Here is a 25,308-nt window from a genome sequence, read left to right on the forward strand (position 1 = left end):
AGTTATTAGATGTTCTGTATTCTTCGGCGTCTGCACCAGGGCCGTGTATACCATGCAAAGTATATTAAGGAAAAACGTTACACGCGCGCCAGGCAGCCTGTGTGCGCTAATACGTATCCCTGTGCAAAACGGTCTTCATGTTCACGCAGCTACGGAGCAAAGGTTATTTCTTACTCTGAAACCCAATGTATGTTTTGAGATGTCTGTGTTTATCACTGTAAATAAACTGGTGGTGTAGAAAGCTTGATCCTACTTGTGACTATTAATTGGATTTCTCCAGTGGGTGTTTTATTTTTATTCCAGAAATATTTACAAAAAAACAAATCTCTTCCTCAATGAATTGTAAAGTAAATGGCATTAAAGGGACAATCCCTTCTACGGCCAAAGTGAACTAATGCGAGTGCCATGTTTTTATAGGTTACTTCTAGGCGAGTTAGGCTGCGCTTATAGTGGCGGCGATGCGACGTCGCGGCAAAACAAATGTGTTGCCGCCGTCTTGTGCGCTTATAGTACAAGCGGCAGTTTGGTCGGGATCGCTGGAAGTCAGTTTGATTTTTTTCGAACGACTGTCGCGTCGCTGTCCCCGACACTTTCAGCGCAGCCTTATACGTTTAAAAAAAAAAAATTCATCCAAATATGATGCCGTGTGTTACTTTTTGATAATTTTTAAGATTGATTGTAAAGCCGCTGAGCGGAGACCTGGGCGAGCGGTTGTTTTCACCTGGTTGCTTGTGTACAGTACGTTTGCACCGCCCTCTTCCCCATATCGACTCTCTAATAATGTCTGGGTGGGATAGAAGGTAAATAAAAACACTTTTGACAGCACTTTCCCCATTCAGATGCCCCTAAGAAATGCAGTTTGGAATTGGCTAAAAAAATGAAAACTGACGACAACAACTTTTGTTTGCTTGGCTACATGTTTAGGGAAGACAATAACACCAAATTCTTGAAAAAAAGCTTGTTTTCTGGACAACTATCAGCGCTTGCACCTTTTTAAGGGACGTTCATGTATTCAATGTGCTAATGGCAGTTTGTACTATACCACATGTTCAGGCGGTTCCACACACTGCTTATGTTTTAGTCTGTTTTAGGAATATATTCAAAACTACCGCCAGGAGGAGGCAGAGTTTATATATACTCCCCACGGGGTAAGAGAAGGGCGTTAACCATTTGTTTTCTGTTGCTATTATGAGACTATTGTAAAGGAAATATTGAATAAAATGTTGCTTTTTTTTTTTTTTCACACTGGCCTATCTCTTGTGTATGATTGGATTTAGCGTTATGAGTCGCAGAATGGGAGAAAATGACAATCGTCATAACAAAATGTTTATTAATAATAAAAACACGGAGAGTCTGGGGACGTTAGAGGGTGTGATGCTGGGTGAAGACCAATCAGAATCTGCTGCGGAACAGATGCTCGGTACCGACACGTGCGTGCGCGTTATCTGTGTACATTCTCTGCGTGTGAAGAGCAGTACCGTGCGGAACATTAACTTTCCCTGCACATAGCCATCCCCATCCTAAACTGTTCTGCAGTAAGGCAATCCAACACAGAGCCTGAGTGCAGTGTGGAACCATCACACACAGAGCCTGAATGCTGTGCAGAGCAATCACATGCAGAGCCTAAATGCTGTGCAGAGCAATCACATGCAGAGCCTAAATGCTGCTGAACAGTGATTTCTCAATACTGATTTATCGTTGCTCTGGCTGTGCGCCCGACCACGTGACATCACTCGCGTGCAAAACCTGCACTGCAGGCATTGGGAGGCATGGCTGTGATGTCACGTGAGCGGTTCATCCTCATTGGCTGAAACACTCACGTGACCCAGGACGTCACGCGGCAAGAACAATTTTAAAAGTCACCGGGGGCTCAGCCTTAGATTAAATCAGAAACATGTGATGTACATGTAGCAGTCGTCTGTTCCTATCTAATGCATTATGTGGTGATATTCTATTGTCACTGCCATTGGATTCAATGGAAACTAATATTCTGTGTTATGAATAGATGTAGCGGGTTTCATTGATCTCATATCTCTCATATCTCTCATATCACTACTTGCTTGTCATATGCTGTATATTGTGTAAAGTGTAGCCTCATTATTTCCCTTACATACTGCGTTTATTTAAAAATGTTATGATAGCAATTAGTTCTGTATACACTAAGGTGATTATCAGATAAACACAAGTGTTCAGAATTATTTTTTATTGATTTTCCTTAGCTGGCTGTGACTTAAATGTCCAGACAACACATTGCATTGTCTTTATCCTGCTCAGCAGCTCCTACTGGCTGACAAAGCCACACTTCCTCAGGGCTATCCTATAAATAATTCCCATTTATACATAGGCAAGTCAATTATTTTCATATGTCATTTATAACAATTGCATAAATATTAATCTGCTACACACATGTACATTGATTATTTTGTTACCAGTGAAAACAGTTGACAAAAAAAAACTCTCACTTAGTGAGAATAATTAAAATAGAATACACTTCCTGTGCGAAAGTTCCCCTTTACAAAACAGAAATAATACATTTCCAGCTCCTGACAGGGCTGCAGACACAAGTTTGCCAATGATCTCTCATCACAACTGGAGCCATTTCACGATATAGAAGTTTTTCTTCCCAACCTTCAGAAGCGACAGTCCGTTCTTGAGGATGTGTTGCCCGATGACGAGAACCTCGTCTGGATTTGTAACTCTGTTGTGATTAATGCTTACTCCCCCGTTGCTTATAATTTCATATCTAAAAAGCAAGGACAATGCATAGCCATTTTAGGATTACAAAAATCTGTACAGCAGCAACACATGAGCTTCTTTAAAGGTTCACATTTAATTAGGAAAACCGTCCCCTTCGACTTCTTTATTCAAAGAACATGGATTAAAGATGAAAAGGCCGAGTCTTCACCATACGAGATAAAATATTACAATTCATAAATCCTGGTAGAGATCCCCTGGATCTGATAACATGCATAAACACACAATCCCAGCAAGCTCAAGGACCCCAAAACCCACCACAACATATATACATTTTTGTCAGAAAGGAGTGCTAATGAGCGTGGCCAAATACATACAACAAAAGCTCGTCCCACTTTCCGATTAGCAGGTTATTTTCCTGTTCCTGTGTACGACAGACCCACCGTGGTCATTCTCCCTCCAGCACAGGTAAATGAGGCTTTCACCAGGTAGTGTTAGGACCTGCATAGTGGTCATGCCGTGACGTGGCTGCAGGCTTACAACACTTTGGCCAAAGGGTTTAACTAAATGACCCTTGCTCATGAGAATATTATCACTGAAGTATTGTATAACATGTATGCAATTCTGTTTTAAATGTTCAGAAGTGCATCCTTCCCTTGTATTATTGCAGCTCAGTTCTGATCAGCCACCAGAAGTGTCTGCCAAGTTGAATACATCCCCTGGCTCTGCTTCATATTTGAACAACCCCTCACCGCTGCAATATTTTACCCCAAGAGTTCCCAGTTTATCTAGGTGCAATCCTACATGGCCAGCCCATTATTGCTTGCATTATAGTAAGAGTTACAGAACTATCAACCAACAGACCCAATTGTTGCCAAAATATCTACCTAAACAACCGCTCATTTACATTTAAAGATAGGAGTGAGTAATTCATAAGAAAGTTATTGATAATAGATTCCAGGCCTGTATGTTGCAATGTAAAAGCATGTGTAATTATGTTATGTTGCGTTACTTTGGCACATAAAAGGCCACACATGAACAGCGCTTCTACACAAATTATGGGGCAGATTCAAGAAAATGCGATAGGAATATAAGACGTTTAAAATATATATTGGGTGAATTTGCCCAATTTTGGACTTCCAATTCAAAGAGGGATCCTTGCCCCGGAGAGCTTACATATAATATCCTTTTATTTTTGATGCACTTATTGTACCATATTACCCTGCATTTTATAAGGACATATATATATATATATATATATATATATTATTTTTTATAGCACTTGGTAACTTGCTGGTGCTTTATAAACAAAAAATAAGCAAGACCATCACATACCCACGGCCACCATCGGGAATGGCAGATACCTTCAGGCAGGCATCCAACACCCTGGTGCCAGGCTCGAGGTATAATTCAGCAAAAGGAGCTTCTTGGAAGAGCTCCTGTAACTCCTGGTCAGACATGGCTTCCAACGCACCAACACTGCTATGGTACAAAGCCTGCGTACACCTGGAAGAGAGATGGGCGAGTGAACATGTAATATGGGGACACTTGTAACACCCCTCAAATGTCTCTTCTACAGCTTAAGGGCTTATAGGCTAAAACCTTACAATCCAACCTTTCTGATCACTCTAAACTCTGGGCATTAATAGCAGATCCAGTAATTGCCGTTGATGTTTCAATAAACTATAGAGTAATCAAAAATACATTTGGCTTATAGCAGTAATTGTGCATTACTAATGCCCCAGCCGGGGTAACGGGTTCAGTGGGAACGTTTCTGCACAGAAAATACCGTTCTGACAGGAGTCTTCTTTTAAAATAGGTTCTGTGAAGTAGAACATTTCTATTAAGATGTCACGCTAAGGGATATGATCAGAGGGACAAAGGTAAAGCTATAGAAATGTCTGTTTTTACTAACTAGTGCTCATGCTCCCTTGCACTTAGCTCTGCTGTTACTCAGAGCACAGACAGAAAAGTGGAGGAGACTCGAAAAGGAAGAAAGACAGAGAAATGAATATCGGCAGACGAGGTTCTATACATAATGAAGCCTCCGAAGCACTTTAAATACAAAAAAGGCAATGATATATTATTAAACTACCCGTGTCTTTACCCCAAGCGGCAAATCGGAAAACACACAATACATAAAAGCGAATTGTAAAGTAGTTGCGCCCGTACAAAGAGCGAAGCAGTGTTGAAGCGTTATTTCCTTGCTTACCTCCTGGCAGACTCCAGGCCTTCTTTACCATGAACCAGTTTGGTGACCTCCGCAGCAAGTCTCCGCTGTGCACCCCGCTTCTCCGGCTCCTTACCCTGCATCTCCATTATATGTTCAACCTCCGCCAGTGGAAGGAAGGTGAAGAGTTTCAGGAACCTTTCAAAACAACAGTTAACGGATACAATGTTACTAGTTGTGAGCATAGGTATTAATTATCCTGCATCTCTACATATACAATGATAGCGACTTGCTTATAGTGACCCCCCCCCCCCCCCCTACACGGTCAGATACCTATTCCTCTTACACGGCTGTGCTCCCATCTAAATGCAGTAAGCTTTCTAAGCCAGAAAGAGGTTGGGAAATTAGGCGGCTGAAAAAAGACAATTCTATTTATACATAATATTATAATTATAGCATTAATGTCTAATAATAGTCTATTAATACACAATAGAAAAGGCTTGAATAGACACGTCCATTTATCGAATAAAGTTTCATTATAATGGACACAGAGGGCAAAATGTGGGTTCTAGCCCAGTCGAATTTAGTAGAGAAAAATACTTTTAAGAAAAAAAAATGAAGCCATCAAGAAAGCTTGTTATAGGGAAAATGCTACACCAAGTATTATAGCTTTGCAAATAAATATTCTTTAATAAGAAAAGAATATGCATGCTAGTTATTTTCCTACTCTACTAAAGGTATAAGAATGTTTAACCAAATATCGTGCTGATAAAGACCGTTATAATGTGACATGTACAACGTTTGGAGCCTGCGATAGCAGATATGTACAAGAAGATGCAGAGTATCTGCTTTAAAAGGAATAGCACATAGGTTGAAACATAATTGATCCAGGGAGAGATCTGACTGCCATCTACTGGAGAAGTGGTGTGTATTATAGTAAGCGCCAGCGCACGCGCGTCAATGACTAATACCTGTCTCCCTATGACAGTGTATCTAGTGCAGGTGCGCGCACGGCAGAGCGTTGGCGCGGCAGCTTTGTGAAAAGACAAAGAAATTTGCCTTTTGAACGGCTGCCGTGTTACTGGGAGCCAATCACAGTGAGGCAGGAAAAAAAAAACTACTCGTGACATCATAGCCACGTCTCCGAGACGCACACGTCATCGGTTGGCCTATATATACACAAAATGCTTGCACTACGTGCAACGTCATGCGTGTGCAAGTGCTTACTATAATTCCAGCATTATCGTTTCAGCTGGTGCCTCATTGAGAGCGCCTCCGGTGGGGGCGGAAACATCGATGCTTGGATTAAAATAAAAACCTACTGCATGCTATGTGCCTGTCCTTTGGACGTGTGTGTGTGGTGTGTGTGTGTGGTGTGTGTGCGGTGCGTGTGGTGTGGTGTGGGTGTGTGTGTGTACCGGTATATAGAGCACTGGGAGAAGGGACATTGCAGTCGTGGGCAGGCGCTTCTCTCTCTGCTTATTAGTGATGAACACTGTCCCGCTCCTCCTCTTACACTAGTGATTAGCACAGAAGGAGCAGTATATATCAGCGCATGGTCACTAAGCAGCTAAAGGAGTGGGGAGAAGCTCCATCTCAACCTCCTCTGCACGGGAGACAGCGGGCTACTGGAGCAGCCAGCAGTTGGAGGGCTGCATCAAGACCCTCTGGTGGGCAATAGGCAGCCCGTGTACTAAAGTCAGTAAGGAGGTTTTATTCTTATGAGATATAACTGGAAAATGCTGCACCATTTCTCTTCTTTGGTCTCAAGATTATTATAAATATAAAGTATCTACGTCAGTTTACCATTTAACAAAACAGTCATGTATAAAAAGGACACACAGCCTTCCCTTTATGATAGTTTGGTTACAGCTATGCATGTCCCCAAATAGGAATTTTATCATTTCTTCAGTATTGATTAGAGGATTGAATTAAATGAAGGAAGAAATAAGAATATATGAATGAGTCCAGATGTGGATGGAGAAATATGGGACATTTCTGCTAACTTACTTTTCAACGTTGCTGTCCTGCTGTCGGACAAAGAATTGATAAAAGTCGAAGGGGGCAGTCCTGTCTCTGTTCAGCCACACAGCATTTCCGGCTGACTTTCCCAGCTTGTCTCCAGTGGAGCTGGTAATAAGAGGCAACGTGATCCCGAACACATCTTCTCCTGTAGTCCTGTGTAGGAAACGCATGGCGTTGTGAAATATGTGACTGCAAATACCAGTAGAAATAAGAGTACAGTAGGTTGTATAAAATACGCATCTTTTAAAGTGACCGGTCAAACGTCTAAAATCAGGACTATGGGCGCGTAGTATTTACGTGGTAGGGACACTGGCTTTAACACAGATGGAGGCAAATAATCTGCTTGTGAGCACCATATTTAATAAGCCGAGACGTAAGGCACCTTATGGCCCATTCCCTTTGTTGAGCAGTAGGGTACTGTACACCTTAGAACTCCTTACTTAATACAGCACTTTTATATACCTGTGACTTAGACACCCACAAATTAGATTATAAACTATTTTCTCATTATTAGCAGAACATTGGTAATTCCCCTCCCCCCCTTCCAATCAGAATGCTGCTTTCAACGAATCTCCCATTTAACCCCTTCGCTGTCAGGGGCAAGCAAAGCACTGACCCTGGTCGGACAGTGCGCCGATCTTTCTACTGAGCTATAAGTACCACTCCTGAAATATTCCAGTCACACAGAAAAGTGACAAACATGACCGAGTTTGTGTTAGATTACCCCAGGCCGTAACTAATATTCAGTGTTAGTGGCATCTTTTACAGATAGGCTGTGTCCATAGTGCAGGATACGGCGTGAGATACATAGCTCGCGCCAAAACAAACACTAGGACGCCAATGCACATGCGCTACAGGGAGACCGGCGCTTCGAGATACAAACAATTTTGTATTTCCCGTGCGGCATCGGGGCGTGGAAACTAGCACGTTCTACTATGGACGCAGCCTTAAACACTCTACTTGAAGGATTCCTGTGATTGAGACACCATTATTGAAAAGTGTTAAGTTCTAACAATTAGCAACATGGTGGGTTTCTTGATGAAGGCCATTTACCCCGCGAGCCGGGCAAATAAGACACTTGAACAGCCATATTTAACCGGCAGCAGGTTAAATAAGAGACTTTTTCACCCTAATTCTAACATGCCAGCCTTTATTACTTGTGTATGAAGTCGTGGCCAGACATGAGGTTGCCCAGCTGGTCGGTGCCCCCCAGCTGGATCTTGCAGCCGTGCTTCCTGTTCAGGTAGTAAAAGTCGTAGGCCTGAAACACCTGGTACAGGAAACAAAACAAAAAAAAACAATATTTAAATAAAATATACTGTGCATGAAAAATTGATCGTTTCAGCACCACGAAAAAAAATGGTGACAAATGTCATGCCCAACATATGTATGAACTTCATTTTATTTCCAGTTGACACACACCCAACAGTGGATGGTGTTTAATTTTTGGAGCACACCTCAATATTACTGTGGCTGACACTATTAATGGGTACCGATGAATACTTGCACCTGGTACATGAACTCGGTGAGGCTCATGCCCTCGGGGCTCTGGAGGCGGCTCTGCACGCTGTGCCTGCTCAGCATGGTTCCCATCCTGAAGTGCCTCCCCACGGAGGACACAAACTCCACGGCCTCCCTTTTCTCATACCAAGACGCGTTGTTGAGGACGGTGATGGTGCCCCCGGGCTTGGCCGGACCGTGCGCCCCCAGCAGCTGTTGGTAGTTGCTGATGACCCTTTCCAGGCTCTCCCGCACCCCCCTCACGTTCCCTTCTAAACGGTCCGGGCTCAAGGCCTCTCTCTCCCGGTTCTTGCCGCTGGGATCCCCCACCAGGGCCGTGGCTCCCCCGATCACGGCGATGGCGTGGTGCCCGGCCCGGTGGAAGTGCAGCAGGCCCAGCACGGCCAGCAGGTTCCCCACGTGCAGCGAGTCCGCCGTGGGGTCGAAGCCGCAGTACACGGTCTGGGCCCCGCTGTGCAAGAGATCCGGAAGGTTGGCGTCGGTGGGGAAGAGATCCTTGAACAGGCCGCGCTTGGCACCGGCGACTAGCAGATCCGCGGAGCCGGAGAGGCGGCGGCGGGAGAAGGGAAAGTGAAGGCGGAGAACGGTCCGGGAAGCGTGGAGCATGGGCGCCGCCATGTTGGAAGGGGCGGAAGCGGGAGAATGCTGGGAAACCGGATCAGCTGGTCACGTGACGCAGCGAAGTTGGGTATCATTCAGGTTTGGTGGTCAGTGCTTATTTAGTTTTGTTTATGGTTGTTTTCATTTTATTGCACGGTCAGTGAAATAAAACATTGACACACATTTGAATTTGGTGTTTATTTGGGGTGACCAGATTCTTCAAAGTAAAAACTGTGACGCTATAAAAAATGTATTTCTAAATAATAATAATGGATTGTTCTTGTATAGCGCTGCTAGTTTTACGTAGCGCTTTACAGAGACATTTTGCAGGCACAGGTCCCTGCCCCGTGGAGCTTACAATCTATGTTTTTGGTGCCTGTGGCATTGGGAGATAAGGTGACTTGCCCAAGCCGAGCCGACACCGGGAATTGAACCAGGCTCCCCTGCTTTCTGATATTAAACTCAGTGCCAGTCAGTGTCTTTACTCACTGAGCCGCTCCTCTCCATGAAACAATATACATCACCCTAAAGTTTTGAAGGTGTTCTACATGAAAAATAAAAGGTGTTAGGCTGCGCATATAATACGAGTGCAGTTTTCGGAAGACATTTTTAGGACAAAAACATAGCACTATATTCCGGTCAATACGGTAGTTGCCGCCGGGCCCGGCTCTCCCCAGCTGCGGGGCCTCCCTCACTCTGTCCCACACCGAGCTTCTGATGTTGTCACGTGCTGGAAGTAATCTGGGCCCAACTTCCGGCATGAGTGCGCGCCAGAATCAGAGGCTCGGTGTGGGATAGAGTGAGTGAGGCCCCGCAGCTGGGCAGAGACGGGACCCGGTAGAAACTACTTTGTCCGGCCGCCGGGTCCCCCGCCGCCCCCAGGCCCGGCCGAAACTATCCCCAAGATAAGTCTGTATTTTTATATGTATTGGTGGAGGGGGGTGGGTGTATTTTTATATGTATTGGGGGAGTGTATTTTAATGTATATTGGGGTGGGTGTATTTGTATTTTTATATATATATATATATTGGGGGTGCATTTTTATATGTATTGGGGGAGGTGTATTTTTATATCTATTGGGTGGTGGCATATTTTTATATGTATTGGGGATGGTGTGTTTTTTTATATGGAGAAAACAGTCCGTAGAATCCAGAAGCGGAGCACAGCAGCAGTGAAACAAACTGGGGCTACAATCTAGCAAAGATATTAAAAACCTTTATTTGTGGGGTGGTGGGGGGGTCAGAATACACTCTGACGCGTTTCGGGACGGATCCCTTTTCAAAGGGATCCGTCCCGAAACGCGTCAGTGTGTTCTGACCACCCCACAAATAAAGGTTTTTAATATCTTTGCTAGATTGTAGCCCCAGTTTGTTTCACTGCTGCTGTGCTCCGCTTCCGGATTCTACGGACTGTTTTCTCCTTGCTACCTTCAGCGTGAGGCACGCTCATCATGGGGACTGCGTTGCTGTATTCATGAGTACTCCGACGGTTTCTGCCGTTATTACCATAGAGCTCATGTTTGTCTCACTGATTTAGCCGATAGACCGGTCATGGTATATATGTTTGGTCAGTCAGCATTTCACAGAGACCTACACATGACTTCATGTTTTCACAAAGGCATTACATACTGAGTCTCACGCAGCGTTCATTGTTTAAATACCCCCAACATCAGTGAATTTCATTATTACAAAGACAACATTCTGCTTTTTTCTGAGCCCTGTTCATTGGGACCAGTGCCCTCACAACCCTATTTTTTTATATGTACTGGGAGGTATATTTTTTATATATATTTGGGGGATGGGTGTATTGCTTATATGTATTGGGGGTGTGGTGTATTTTGTATATGTATTAGAGGGTGGGTGTATTTTTATATGTATTTGGGTGTATTTCTATATGTATTATATATGTATTGGGGGGTGTATGTTTATATGTATTGGGGGGTTGCATTTTGTACTAATTTGCACAATTTCATATTCTATTTAGTAACAAATGCTGGGAAGGCGCTCCGCCCCATGACCCATCCCCAAAAAATGGTGCAAATTGGTGCACATGGAGTGAAATTTAAAAAAAATTACATAACGGTCTGATAATTTATAAATAACATACCTCCCCACCGACTTTCAGCGTGTCGCATCTTTCACCATTGTGTCCAGTAGTTTTGGAGACGCCACCAGGCAACCCTATCCACCACATGGGACTGGGTGACTTGGCAGAGCCTAAGTTCTGCCTGGTGACAATGACGTCACAAGAAGCTATATATAGTGAGGGAGAGGGTGCAAGAACTCAGGTTCCCAGAGGAGCCTCCCTGTAGATAGTGTAAATATGTTTGGTGTAAAGATGGTTCTATAACAGGATAGTGATCCCCTTCCTTGTTTTGTAGTTAGGGACAGTGTCCAATCTAGATAGTGCACACAGCAATGACTTCTCCCTCTTCTTCTGTTTCACTTGGAGGAAGGCTATGCCTAGACGGGGTTCCCCAACCTGAGACCTCGAGGAAGAGCAAGATCAGCCCAATCGGGGGGTCCTTAGGAAACTCTACAACAGAAGGCCACAAGGTGGCAGTCAGTACCCAAGACGGGGATACTGGTGACAGCCCGAGAGGGTATAGTACACGGCCCAACAAGGGTCTCCAGGAGAAACTACAGACGCTATTCAGAAGAAGGATCATTTATGTAACAACCCATCATGAACCAAGCCTTAGTACCTCCTTAGCGGGCCGAGATTAGGGCAGCTAGGGAAGCGCATACAGACAGTACAGCCTGTGAATATACCAGAGACTGTATATAACCTGAAGTGTATGTCGAGACTGAGAATTTATCAACGGGGGTTAATAAAGCTCCAGTTTCTATGGAAAGTTCCTGGCGCCCATCATTGCATCATCAACGCCCAGCCTGCACGGATCCAGCACCCGGAGAAGGTGACACCGTCTGAGCACGTCCTGTAAATAGACACTCCATGTAAACTCCTTACGAGCCAGGCAAGAAGGGTTACACATATGAATATCGCTGCTACTTACGGATATGGTGTGCATTCTCTAGTGAAATGCAGCACAAGCGGCGACGTCCTACAGCTCGTTGCATAAGGTTAGTGCGCAGTGCGCACTCTGCACTTTCTGGTGAGGTCATTGAAATATTTGACTATGGATGGGGTGTATAATGTGTAACGGTTGATTTAACCCTTTGAGTGACAGCTCCGCCTCTCGCGATCACCGATGACAGAACGGAAGGGGCGTCCTCCGTGCGTCCCACTTCATTATAGATAGCGTTCTCACCCCTAGCAAAACAAGCACAGACTTTATGACGCATGTAACCAAGCCCTGGGGCCCCAGGAGTGTATGGTCATATGCGGGCCAATAGGAAGCCAGGGCAGATGACGTTGCAGCATTCAGTGGCCCGAGTCACGCGGGAGATTTAAACCTCCACTAGTGGCCCCTTTCCCGGTATCTATCTCGGGAAGCTGGGGAGCCCTAGCGCTGAAATTAATGTGGTTCGGCTCCAGAGACCCCCTGCTTCCTATATAAAAAAAATACTGTAGGAGGAACTGCTTCTTATATAAAACGTGTATACTTATATATCAGACAATCGTTGCGAAAAGTGATATCACTACCACACATATAAAACACATCAAACGTAATACAACGTTTCACAAAACGCAGTCACAGTGTATCACACAAATTCACTTTAAATGTAACACATACAAACACACACCACACACCACACACCACACACCACACACCACACACCACACACCACACACCACACACCACACACCACACACCACACACCACACACCACACACCACACACCACACACCACACACCACACACCACACACAGTTTAAGCAGATATATACAAACAGGAAAAAAAATCAAAATATCCTAAAAACACACATAAAATAAAAAAAATAGTAGTCCTGTGAAAGAGGGGCAGAAGGGTTAGGGGACGTGCGTACCCGTGACTTGACGGTGGAAAAAAACCCGCTAAACGCTGCTCCAGCGTTTTAAACATCTAATGTTAGTAAATCCGCCCCCTTGTTCTGTACGGTTGATAATCTGCTGACTGAGGAGAGCGGTTTCCCCGCAGTGACTTTGGGCCTCATGCAGAGAGCAGCGCTATTTGAAATCTCGCCATTTTCCCGCGGAAATCGCGCTAAAAACAGGTGAAAATGGCGAGGTAGGGAAAACGCGCCATTTTTTTTTTTTTTTTTTTTTAAACTCGCCTTTCTACCGGCGAGAACCTAAATCTCCCCTGTTGAAAAAATATCCATATTCAGAAAGGCGCGATCGCCATCTAGTGGCTGATCGCGCCAATAACATGGAGAGAAATTCTCTATTTACCTCCGCCAAAAAAATTTGGCACGAAGCTGGAGGTCGGCGGCCGGTGGGGGAGAAAAAAAAAAAAACGCGTTTTTTTTTTCAACACGTTTCAACAGCGCTCATATCGCCGGTTGAAACTCTCCATATGCAGAAAGGATTCTAAATGCAGTTTTCGGACCTTTCTGCATATGGAGAAAAAAACTCTCTATTAAAGCTTCTTTTTATTCCCCTCTCCAATTTTAAATAGCGCTGCTCTCTGCATGAGGCCCTTTGTCTGAGTGTTTAAAGTGCAAGTCTCGGGGGAAATTAAGTAGTTTGGAAATATTTTTTGTGGCTACAATTCTTTCTGACCTTAAATCGCATATATACAGCTTTCTTTCAAGGGTTATGGATGGAGTAAGATTACACTAAATAAGAATAACAGATGTTCCATGTATCTGATTACTGCGGCTCCTGATCTTATCTACTTTCATTTGACATAAATAGGAGGAATAAGCCGTTCTTAGAAGCCTCCCTAATGTTTCTTGGCTCCCGTCAAACTTTCACCGTTTCCCAAACTCCCCTCTTATACTGTAAGTGCTTTACAGTGAATAGGACTTACTTCGTTATTTAGATTCTTATATTTTTATTACAAGGAAAATAATAATATTTTTTATTTTTACAGGGCCCGACCTTAAGTGAATGCTGGGTGAGGGCTCTTCACCCCCTCTTATAAAATGCATATGGGTCTTGCACCCCTAAAATACAGTTATGTAGAAGACGGTCGACTATTGTCCAACAATTGTAAAACATGAATTTACTTTGATCACATTTCTTTATTTGAGAGAGAGAGACATGGCAAAGATTTGTTATGATCTGTAATAGGTCCGATGCATTGATAAAGAATACATTTATAAGCACAGTTTGGGTTTGACATTATAAAGCAATGATCGGCAACAAAGGAACACATTGTAACATTGGCAGAGACATGGAGAATAAGGACAAAACGTACACTTCCCAGAGATGTGCAGGTCAATGTGTGTCTGTAATGTTGCTGTTATTCTACTGGCCAAGTACATCAAATGATCATGTTTAGCAAACATTTTACAAAAAGATATTTAAAAAAAAATAGCAATAAAGAATATTTGTGAGCATATTCACTTCTTAAGACAGGTGCACAAAGATATATCATCTCACAGCATAGTGCTGCCACTGCAGCAAGGCATGGATCATTAACCTTTCGTTGGCAGAAGGAATTGTTTTTCAGATGCATTAAACTGCATGCATTCCAGTCCAAAGCTGTGGCAAGTCCGTAAGGCGTGCAACTCGTGTTCTCACAGACTCTACTTGGATTTACCTTCTCCACGAACGCACGCCTTACGGACTTGCCACAACTGGAGAGGGCTTCAAAAATAAGGTACAGGCAGAAGCCGACATGATTGTTACCTTCCCTCATATATTCCTCCTACGTACATGCTGAAGGGAGTGTATTGTATACATTCTGAAGGGAGTGTATTATATACATGCTGAAGGGAGTGTATTATATACATGCTGAAGGAAGTGTATTATATACATGCTGAAGGGAGTGTATTATACACACGGGGTGGTGGATTCCACTAGGAGATTAATCCTCCCGGACATAGTATTATTATCATTATTGGATTGGAGACATGACTTTCTGAAGGCACTCCGGATATTATGTGTTCTTAGGATTTGAAAAGGACTTTTTCTTTAGCTCGTAATCTGACTGAGCACCATATCACTTTGGACTGGACTGTTATACTACTTCATGGGGTAACCCCAGTTTTTCTATAATCTGTGAAAAAAGCTCCCCCTTTTTGCAGCAATTATTTTTAGTAGATTGAAAGGCTGTATATACAGTAAAAAGACATTTTATATATCTATATCTACAGTGTTCGACAAACCTATACATTTGCACGCCCCGGGCGAGTGGATTTAACATCGTGGCAAGCTCCTATTGGCCCAAGCAGCACACGTGTGGTACTGGGTGGCGAGTAGCTTTTTTTGTTCGGCGAGTAGATTTTTTGGTGATTTGTCGACCACTGTATATATATATATCTATATATCTATAGATATATATATATATATATGCTCTTGTTGAATGCCACATTATGGAGCTGTAGCTGTGCATCGTGTTTCTCACAGACTACTCGCACTTAAGCATTTAGCATTTCTGGACTTTAATGAGAGATATTTGAAAGACTGGCGTTCACTTTGTTAAACAGCAAATATGGTGAACTCCTGAAATCACAGTGCTGATGTTTTTAAAAGCCCCCGATTCCATGTAACGGCGCTTCCACCTCATCTAGGATTTCTCCATATACCACGAGTTAGGGAGTCCATTGTGGGAGACAACTCTTGTTACATTTTTAAACACTGTTCTGAATTTCCTAATCCGCTCTAATATGCACAGACATATATTTCCTGGTTTGAATAAAAACACATTGATAAGGAGGCCTATGAATGTTAGTGCTATTAATGGGCCTATGGGCTCCAATCTATTAAATCCTGGTTCCAATTGTACTTTTATTTATTTGTGGGCAGTCTGTCTGTGAGTAGGGTTACTGGATCTGCACATTTTTAACACAGGCTGTGCGTGAAAGCTGTGTAATGCGGCAGGCATAAACTTATAGGGAATCCGTGTTAACATGGATAAGAAGCAAAAAAGGTGACGCAGTGTGCTCGCTGGCATGTCATTACCCAGAATCCCTGGCTGCTGCAGACGCATTGTATGCGAAGAGGTAATGGGGAAAGGCAGGGTTGCAGACCTGTCTGAGACGTGCTCACAAGTGATATTTTCATTTGCTAGATTTACCCTGCAATTTAGTCAGTGAGGTCATAAAGAGTGGAAAAAAAGCTTTCAATTTTACCGGAATCTGCCAAAAAAACAAAAAGCGCTGGTTGTGGCTTCATACAAGGCTGTGAACAGCAGCTGCCTTCCTTATAAGCCTCTCAGTCAAAGGAGAGTTCGGTCTTATTGTATCTCTTTCCATTAACAGACACCTGTTACAGGAGGGAGGGAGCGGGGAAAACACGCGTTTAGAAAATATATATACGATTATTAAATGAACAGCAGTTCTCAAAAACAACTATTTCACATTCGGAACAACCACTCCCCAATATACACTCCCCGCACCTCTGGCCGACAGAAATCAGATCCCCGTTCCTAAAAGACGGGGAAAGTAATAGTTCCTGGTCCTATTTACCTGGCTAAATTCTGGTGGCGTTTGCAACGACTGTTTATTGCTGCACGGATCAGAACCTGGTTGAAGAGATCTCTCTGAAAAAGAGGAAATAATAATAATAATAATGTTAATAGCCCCACAGTGAATACATTCTAATGATCCAGTATGACAGAGGCAATGGAAGGTAACTTGATGCATCATATTAAAGAGGTAGTCCTCGCAGCAATTTAATTTTTTTTATATATATATTGTTTTAAAGCTGCAGTTCAAGCAATATCCTACGTGTGTGTTTTTTTTAATAAATCAGTTCTGTACTATGAAAAAATACTTGAAGCATTTAAAAAAAATGTAAGACATTTTTAATGTATTATTATGTAACAAGCATTTTTTGTTCCTATAGCAATCGTTTACAAAGTCACATCCCCTTCCTCTTCTGAAACAGGCTCTGGCACACCCATTTTTGAGCCCTGCTCTCTCTAGCAGTGCACCAATTGTATCTAGTGACTGCCTGGTCACATGATCTTCCCCACATAACTTTGCATCTTGGGTCCTCTTCTGCTGCACCGACAGCCATTTAGTGAACCCCCGAGCCAAATCTTCGCCGATCAATCACAGGAGAACGGATCGATCGGCAACTTAGCTAATAACTTGTCAGTGTGTAGATTGTATGGATGCACACATTGAATGGATTTTTTTTTAATGGCAGCTTGAACTGCTGCTTTAATATATGCAGCATTTGATTATCTTTATTGAAAATGAAATACCTAAGCTGCCGATCAATTCATTCTCCCGTGATCGATCAGCAAAGATCTAGCTTCCCAGGGTTTACTAAATCAATCCTTCAGTCAGTGTAACTCAGCAGCTACAATGTATTCTTATATTACCAAGGTAACATTATCTATTGTTACAGTTTGCAGCTCAAACTGCTGGGAATATTGGCAACAAATGATCACAAACAGGAAAGTGTTGCAAAGATCTTGCACTGCTGGGGAGGTGGCTAAACCCTGCTATAGAAATCAAAGGATGCTCTGTGTATTAAAACTCATTAGAAATGGCATTAAGACTTCAATTAATCAATAAATAATGGAGTATTATCTAATACTATAGAACTGATTTTAAAAAAAACTACACAAAACACACACAGGATATTGCATGGATTGCTCCTTTAACTTACACGTTTGTCACTTTTTAAATTTCTAAAGTGTAGTATAGATCAGGGGTTTGCAAACTGGGGGGGGCGCCTTCCAGGGGGACACAGCGCTTCCAGAGGCCCTGCACTCTTCCTCAAAGCATTCAGATGAAATGTCGGGGAGTGTGTGTGAGGCCTCTGTAAGGTCCCTCACCTGGTCTCCGGCAGCTTCTGTTGATGCCGTTGCGTCAAATTGCGCAGCGGGGGTCACATGATGTTATGTTGATACGGCAGTAAACGCAGCGGGAGGGGGATGAGCAGGCAGGGGGGCGCAGGCTGAAAAGTTTGCACACCCCTGGTCTAGATCAGACGGGCCAATAAATGGGCACAAATGGTGTGGCGGACGCTGTCCTACTGCCCCGTACATCCGGTTTAAATTAATAGCAAAACCTAAACTAAATAACTGCAAAAGTAACCAGGGATAATAAAGACATTTAAATATTACAAGTATTTTTTTATTGAGAAGAGAAAAAAAAAAAATAGAAATCCTTATTTATTTATTTTTTTAAAAAAAGAAAAATTCTAAATAAGACTCCCGATTTAAAATGTCTCGACGAGATGCCTGAACGTGCATTCCAGGTAAGAGTTTCTCAATGTTCGGATTGATCTTCGAAGGTTGATAACAGATGCAGACGGAGCCCACGCGCCTCTGTCAATGCAGATCTGTGACAAGGGTCATTGCCGAAAAGGTCTGCTCGCTAAGCAAATGTGTGGAATAACTTACATTTAAATTATTTAAAAGGGATTTGATTTATTTTAGGTTTTTAATTGTTAACGTTATTACAATTGTGTTAATTAATTTTTTTAAATGTATGTTGATTTTCATTAGTTTCCCGTCATGTTTTTTTTAATTTCAAGGACTTCGTATTGTGCGTTTCCGATTTTTTCAAGCGCTTTTTCTTCCTTGCGCCATCGCGTGGCTCAATCCCAATGCCGTGGCGGGTGACCTCTGGTCTAGATAGGGTAATGTATCAATCATTGTACTGATACTAAGAGGACTCCACTCCGACACATTTTGGAGGTTTATGTATCAGTGTCTCCTGGCTGCAAAACCGGAGCAAAACAGCGTTACAAAATGTACCAAAAGCAAGCAATCCTGTTCTGACTCAGGCTCACTGTGGCAAGTGAGTAGAGGCGGGCAGCTTCATGCACATCCTGTAGATGCACACAAAGGCCTTCTTTCTTTTATACTTTTATTGTAAAAACAACAATAACAAAAAAGGGGGAACTGGGCAGGTGGCAAAAGTAAGGGAGAGGTAAATTACAATGGCTACACCAAGTGACAGACAAGTTATGACTATCCACAATGGCTGTTGGATCTAAAAGAAAGCATGCTAGCCTGGACTAACAGGAAATACAGTCAGGACTATGCCAACTAGCAGGGGGAGACAGGCATAGCACAACTAACTAAGAAATGCAGGGGGGGGCGCTGCCAGGGCAACAGACTAGAAGCTAAGGGAAAGATACATTTGTTGCAATCTTACACTGTGGAGTGCTGGCAGCCTCAGAGCAGGGAAAATATGCAATCTGTTTCCAGGACAAATCCCATTGCACCTCTTTCTTTGATAAATCTAGTGCTGTTTTTTTGCCCTACTTTTGTAGCCAGGACAGTTTGATACATAGTCACAGTTGTCTTAACACTGATGAATTTTGGTCTAAACTCAGCTCGATTCTGTGTCAGCTTTCCTTGTGACTTTGGGCAACTCACGATATCTCCTTGTGCCTCAGGCACCAAAACATTAAATTGTCAGCTCTTAGGGGCAGGAACTCAGTGTACCTGCAAATGCTAGATAAAAGATCAACATACATAGTCAGCGGTCCATAGGAAAATACTATTATTGTTCAGTAATAATAAAATATTCTATTAGTTCTACCTGGGAGTCAAACCAAAATATTCCACTCCGGAAACGAATGCTACATCAAATGGTGAATTCTACATTGTGTACAGACCATGAAGCAACTTGTTTATTATATATACATCATATAGTGCACCAAGGGGAATACATCCCTACCTGAGCATTGCTGCCTCCTATTCGAGGTATTTGATACCGAATTGGATGAATTAAGTCTACGGCCTTGTCATAATTTCCATTGTCAAACTCTATGAGAGCCTGGCAGAGGGGAAAGCCAAGATGTCCAATCATTGCATGCTCATGGTTATCACCCGGGGATCTGAAATAAAAAATAACGATTCGTTTCTTTTCCTCATCCGCAGGAGACAAGAAAAAAAAAATACGTGGTGACAAAGTATTCAAATTAGTATTTTTGTGGTTTGAACACAGGAAATGCAACTAAAAAATGAGAAAGAATAAGAAGGGGCTGAGATGTCAATGGTAGAACTATATATGTCTTCTTCAGTGAGTGTACGTCAACATGAATACAATGGTGTCTAAATTAGAGCTACAAATGCTGTTGAAATGGAATAAGGATCTAACTTGACTTTCTCATTCAGTCCATTGTGTAAGAAACATCTATTACGGAGGACGAGCTCGGGCACCTCGCAACAAACTCCTCTAGGCTGTAAAGTATATAGTAAATATGAATTTGTTTAATCCAATAGCTCTCATAACTAAACAACATTGCTGCACGTTGAATGGTCATTCCATTATCTTTTTACATGCGAGGCATGTGGTGGGATCTAAGGGGCACCATCCTGAACACTGAAGAAGGGCTGCTGCTAGTTATTACAGAATATAAATTAATCTTATACATCAAAATATTGCACTATATATGGGTTTATTTCTCTTTTGGGATTGCCGAATCTACATCTGCGTTTTGGAGTTTGTACACAATAAAAACACAGGAGCCTTGTTACTAACTTAGCGGCTTCTTGCAAAGATTCCATAAGCTGGGTGGTCATCTCATGATCCTTTGTGCCCAAGGATGACATCAAGAAATGAAGGTCATTGAAAATCAGGATATGATCCTTCGCATGCTTCTTTGTAATCTGAACTAGTTTGCTCCACCTTCCTCCCACATTCGCACCTGGAAACGAAAGGAAATACCCAGTGACCGTCAATGTTTCTAGAAGTCATCAGTGGCAAGTTTGTGTTTTACAATTTAGTGCACTACATGTAGATTTGATGTAGGTTGTGGTACCTTCTAAAGGACCAACACAAGAGGTCTTCGTAGATGAAATTATAGTGTCCAAGGCTTTTTGAAGCCTCGCAGATCTCTTCTTTAAGTGAACAGAGCTACAGTAGTGGTAATGTAAAGCAGGTGAATCCAGTTGGAAACCCAGCATCAGCTCTCCTGGTGACCTTTGGCAAGTCACTTTGGCCCATTTCTACGAATCAGTTTTCTACCATAAGACACATTATGATGCTGGAAGATCCCTTACAGTCCATCGACTTCAATGAGGTGTTATGTGTCTTCTCAATGCCAGAAGGTGCCTTATGGCAAAGGACTACTTGGTAAATATAGCCCTTTTTTCTCTCAGAATCCCATATTTACTACAGGGTGATAAATCTTAGCACATCTTAAGCTCCCATTCATGTCAATGGGATGGTTCCCATTGTTTGCTAAAGAGTAGCCCCCTAATGGACATGGGTTTAAGATTTAGACACCACATTTTGGAATACAGGATCTTAAAGGTATGGACTCATTGTGTCTGATCTATGTACATACGTAGATTAATAAATCTACCATTATTACTCATGTCACTTGTGAGGTTTGAAAGCTCTGTACATTATAATTGTATCTATGACGAACACTTTAACACATCTGCATTCCACCTGGAGCAATGTAGCTATGAACACTTTTGAAATACATCATGGAGGGTACTACTTGCAAACAGTACAGCAAATATTAATTATTTAACATTAAAAGAAAAAGGTAATTACGGTACATTATCAGGTGATTTACAGTATCGGACAAAGTTTCTCTGTATCCTGAAATAAATTAATTCCAGATATGATTTTAATGAGATCTCTACATGCTTGTAAGTTCAAAAATACATGGTTCTTACCAGTCTCCGAAATTAAATGATTCCAAAAGTTGGGAATGATCATTCAGATTTTTCCCTGTTTTATATGGAGAGCAGACCAGGGCACAGCAGGGGTTAGATGACCTTACCTTCCATTTGAAGGCGGTATAGCATCGATGAATTATCTACAATATCCAGCATACTTCCACTTGTAAAACAATGAGGAGCAATCTGGAGGAGAAGATATCATTTGATTTCTCAACTAGCGTAATCCGGGATCCAATGCTAATGAGAAATGTATACATTTTGTGCTGCAATATGTAGCTAAAAGAAAAGGACTACATTCTTCCAGCTGGCTAAGCACCAAGTAATGATTGGGACTCTCGTATGAATATAGGGACTGATTCCTATGGCTGGTGTCTTCTAATGTTCGCTACTGAAAACAGAAAGGTATCACCACACACTGAAATGTTCACGAACAAATTCCAAATATGGGTGAAGCAAATATGATGTAAAAATATTGCTTATGGTTCATAAAGCAGGCGAGGTGGCAAGTGGTGAGGGCACCACAAATAACATGGCAGACATACCATGCTACACATCAGGGGTGGCCAACTCCAGTCCTCAGGGGCCACCAACTGGTCAGGTTTTCAGGATATCCCTGCTTCAGCACAGGTGGCTCAATCAGCAGAGGCACCTGTGCTGAAGCTGGGATATCCTTAAAACCCGACCTGCTGGTGGTCCTTGAGAACTGGAGTTGGCCACTCCTGCTGTATATCCTATAAGAATACGCTTTGATATGGAGTATACATACAGTTCATTAGCACATGGGATGTAGAACATATAAACTAGTGTTACGTTGTATTCCTGCACGCCCAACACCGGAGCAGGTATTCCCGTTCAGTTTTGGGAGAGGAGAATATTTCCTCCCCGTTTTGAACGATGTGATGCTAAAAAGTGCCGACTTCTATTCAGCATGGGAAATATTTAAGAGAAAGAGCATACCGACATATATGTCTATGCATTATTTGACTTATTTGAAATGCCAGATGATAGGGTTGTCATAGCCAAAATGGAATATACACTTACGTGATTGTCATACACCGTCAGTGCCGCCTCATAATCACCCTGAAAAAAAAGTCCAGAAAAAGGAGTCGCTTTTACTGTGGGGCGGCGTAGTGTACGGAAATCTCTCTGTGAGCTCTGTGCAGCACGCGAGCTCAGTATCTACTCGTTATAATCTTATTCTGTATGTGTAACCCATATAAGGTGAAATGGAAAACACACACAGGTATGTTATTGTATGACACAATCCAATATCAACATTAATGATCAAAGCAGTTTTTTTCTTCACCTCGAGCACTATAATATAACTAAACAGATTTTAAATTATTACACACAGTAGCACTATCATACACCTAGTAACACAAGCACACTGCTTGGCACTCCACTTGCAAGTAGAAAAAAATTGGATGCTTGTCCCATAAAGCAATAATAAACCATACGATACCGTTTGAAGCACGAGATCAGGAGACAGCACTCTGGTAAGTTTGATCACAAGTTTTTGTATTGAAAAAGACACATAAACCGACGTTTCGGTCCCCCAGTGGGACCTTTCTCGGGGACCGAAACGTCGGTTTATGTGTCTTTTTCAATACAAAAACTTGTGATCAAACCTACCAGAGTGCTGTCACCTGATCTCGTGAGATAGAGATATACTGTATATACATATACATATATATATATATATACACACACACATATACACACACATACAAATTGAATTATGAGCCTACTATAACTATACATGAACAAAAATTAAACTGACTTGGAAAAACAGGTCTATTTTGAGTTATATGGATAGCAGAAACATTTGAAACCATTTTTGCGAAGGATTCTTTATACAGTGACAGTTTTTAGCTGTGTGCCTATATGGGAAGATTAAAAGCCAGTATTTATTTATTTTTTTTCCTCAAACCTTTTCGATAAAATACAAGGCCCAGTGCCAGTAGACATGGCAGGCAAGCATGTCACTCCCCTGCAAAATAATACAAATAAAAACAAACGTTAAAATCAATTCTGCAATAAAAACACACAGATCGGTAATGCACAAAACTGATCACGTCGACGAATGTCTATATTTCCATGCAATAGCAGCGGTTATCCACATTTTGTGTATGTAAAACTTTGATTTTTCCGTGCAAAAGGACTTCAATGTCTCTCCTGCTCTAACAAACTCAGGAGGTGGACAACTCCAGTCCTGAAAGGTCACCAACAGGCCAGGTTTGAAGGATATGGCTGCTTCAATTAGTCCCTGCTTCAGCACAGGTGGCTCAATCAGAGGTTCAGTAATTGACTGAGCCACCTGTGCTGAAGCAGGGATAGCCTTAAAACCTGGCCTGTTGGTGGCCCTTGAGGACTGGTGTTGACCACTCCTTAACTAGCTGGTAGTTCCAAGCTTCAAACAGTAAGAGCAGAGGACACGGATAACGTTCTATGAGGTTTTATTTCTATATTAAAAAAAAATGAATTCAATGAAGTTAGAGACAAGTCTAAGAATAGTCATAGTCTATAAGTGGAATATCGATGGAGAACCATTGTATAAACTATACACTCTTCAAGGCGTGTTACTCAAGTGCTCATTAGCCCCTAGCCCGACCAGTCCTTATGAGTGTAACATATTATAATTAGAGATTCCAGATTTAATTAATTTTTTTAAATAATTTTCCAGATACTAAAAAATAAATCTGTGTTTTTCGGTGTTTAAATAATAAATAGGAAAACTGTATAGTTCCGTGCTTAGCTTTTCTTTCATTTTTTGGTGATCTCTGTGTGCCGGCAGGCAGGGGGAGGGTCTGTGTGCCGGCGGGCAGGGGGAGAGCCTGTGTGCCGGCGGGCAGGGGGAGAGCCTGTGTGCCGGCGGGCAGGGGGAGAGCCTGTGTGCCGGCGGGCAGGGGGAGAGTCTGTGTGCCGGCGGGCAGGGGGAGAGTCTGTGTGCCGGCGGGCAGGGGGAGAGTCTGTGTGCCGGCGGGCAAGGGGAGGGTCTGTGTGCCGGCGGGCAGGGGGAGAGCCTGTGTGCCGGCGGGCAGGGGGAGAGCCTGTGTGCCGGCAGGCAGGGGGAGAGTCTGTGTGCCGACGGGCAGGGGGAGAGTCTGTGTGCCGGCGGGCAGGGGGAGAGTCTGTGTGCCGGCGGGCAGGGGGAGAGTCTGTGTGCCGGCGGGCAGGGGGAGAGTCTGTGTGCCGGAGGGCAGGGGGAGAGTCTGTGTGCCGGCGGGCAGGGGGATGTCTGTGTGCCGGAGGGCAGGGGGAGAGTCTGTGTGCCGGTGGGCAGGGGGAGAGTCTGTGTGTCGGAGGGCAGGGGGAGAGTCTGTGTGCCGGCGGGCAGAGGGAGAGTCTGTGTGCCGACGGGCAGGGGGAGTGTCTGTGTGCCGGCGGGCAGGGGGAGAGTCTGTGTGCCGGCGGCCAGGGGGAGAGTCTGTGTGCCGGCGGCCAGGGGGAGAGTCTGTGTGCCGGCGGCCAGGGGGAGAGTCTGTGTGCCGGCGGCCAGGGGGAGAGTCTGTGTGCCGGCGGCCAGGGGGAGAGTCTGTGTGCCGGCGGTCAGGGGGAGAGTCTGTGTGCCGGCGGGCGGGGGGAGAGTCTGTGTGCCGGCGGGCAGGGGGAGGGTCTGTGTGCCGGAGGGCAGGG

General features: G+C 43.3%; 2 protein-coding genes across 4 annotated transcripts in view; both read right to left on the reverse strand.

Moving 5' to 3' along the window:
- Positions 1 to 2,361: 2,361 nt before the first annotated feature.
- On the reverse strand, positions 2,362 to 9,063 carry YARS2 (tyrosyl-tRNA synthetase 2). Its single transcript, XM_075602719.1, has 6 exons — positions 8,399 to 9,063; positions 8,047 to 8,159; positions 6,875 to 7,042; positions 4,907 to 5,062; positions 4,030 to 4,200; positions 2,362 to 2,743 (listed from the first exon to the last, which is right to left on the reverse strand). The coding sequence occupies exons 1-6, from the start codon at positions 9,026 to 9,028 to the stop codon at positions 2,584 to 2,586; spliced, it is 1,398 nt and encodes a 465-aa protein (XP_075458834.1). The 5' UTR covers positions 9,029 to 9,063; the 3' UTR covers positions 2,362 to 2,583.
- Positions 9,064 to 14,120: 5,057 nt separating this feature from the next.
- Positions 14,121 to 25,308, reverse strand: part of TTC38 (tetratricopeptide repeat domain 38) — a 41,263-nt gene continuing 30,075 nt past the window's right edge. For 2 of the 3 annotated variants that reach the window (XM_075602721.1, XM_075602722.1), the window contains exons 8-14: positions 23,603 to 23,662; positions 22,714 to 22,752; positions 21,774 to 21,855; positions 20,519 to 20,684; positions 19,712 to 19,871; positions 16,532 to 16,605; positions 14,121 to 16,328 (exon numbers count right to left, since the gene is read on the reverse strand). In XM_075602721.1, the coding sequence (XP_075458836.1) occupies positions 16,235 to 16,328; positions 16,532 to 16,605; positions 19,712 to 19,871; positions 20,519 to 20,684; positions 21,774 to 21,855; positions 22,714 to 22,752; positions 23,603 to 23,662 (675 nt within the window). In that variant the 3' untranslated portion in view covers positions 14,121 to 16,234. Of the gene's footprint in view, positions 16,329 to 16,531; positions 16,606 to 18,774; positions 19,486 to 19,711; positions 19,872 to 20,518; positions 20,685 to 21,773; positions 21,856 to 22,713; positions 22,753 to 23,602; positions 23,663 to 25,308 lie in introns of those variants that run through there. The other variant, XM_075602723.1, reaches the window with a different exon arrangement.

Source organism: Ascaphus truei, chromosome 5, assembly GCF_040206685.1.
Source record: "Ascaphus truei isolate aAscTru1 chromosome 5, aAscTru1.hap1, whole genome shotgun sequence".
Lineage (NCBI taxonomy): Eukaryota > Metazoa > Chordata > Amphibia > Anura > Ascaphidae > Ascaphus > Ascaphus truei.

Coding starts and splice junctions, on each gene's coding strand:
- YARS2 (XM_075602719.1), bottom strand. CDS start 9,028: ATGGCGGCGCCCATGCTCCACGCTTCCCGGACCGTTCTCCGCCTTCAC. Junction 8,160..8,398: donor TCACCGAGTTCATGTACCAG/GTGCAAGTATTC, acceptor TTCCTGTACCAG/GTGTTTCAGGCCTACGACTT. Junction 7,043..8,046: donor GGCCACGACTTCATACACAA/GTAATAAAGGCT, acceptor TTTCCTACACAG/GACTACAGGAGAAGATGTGT.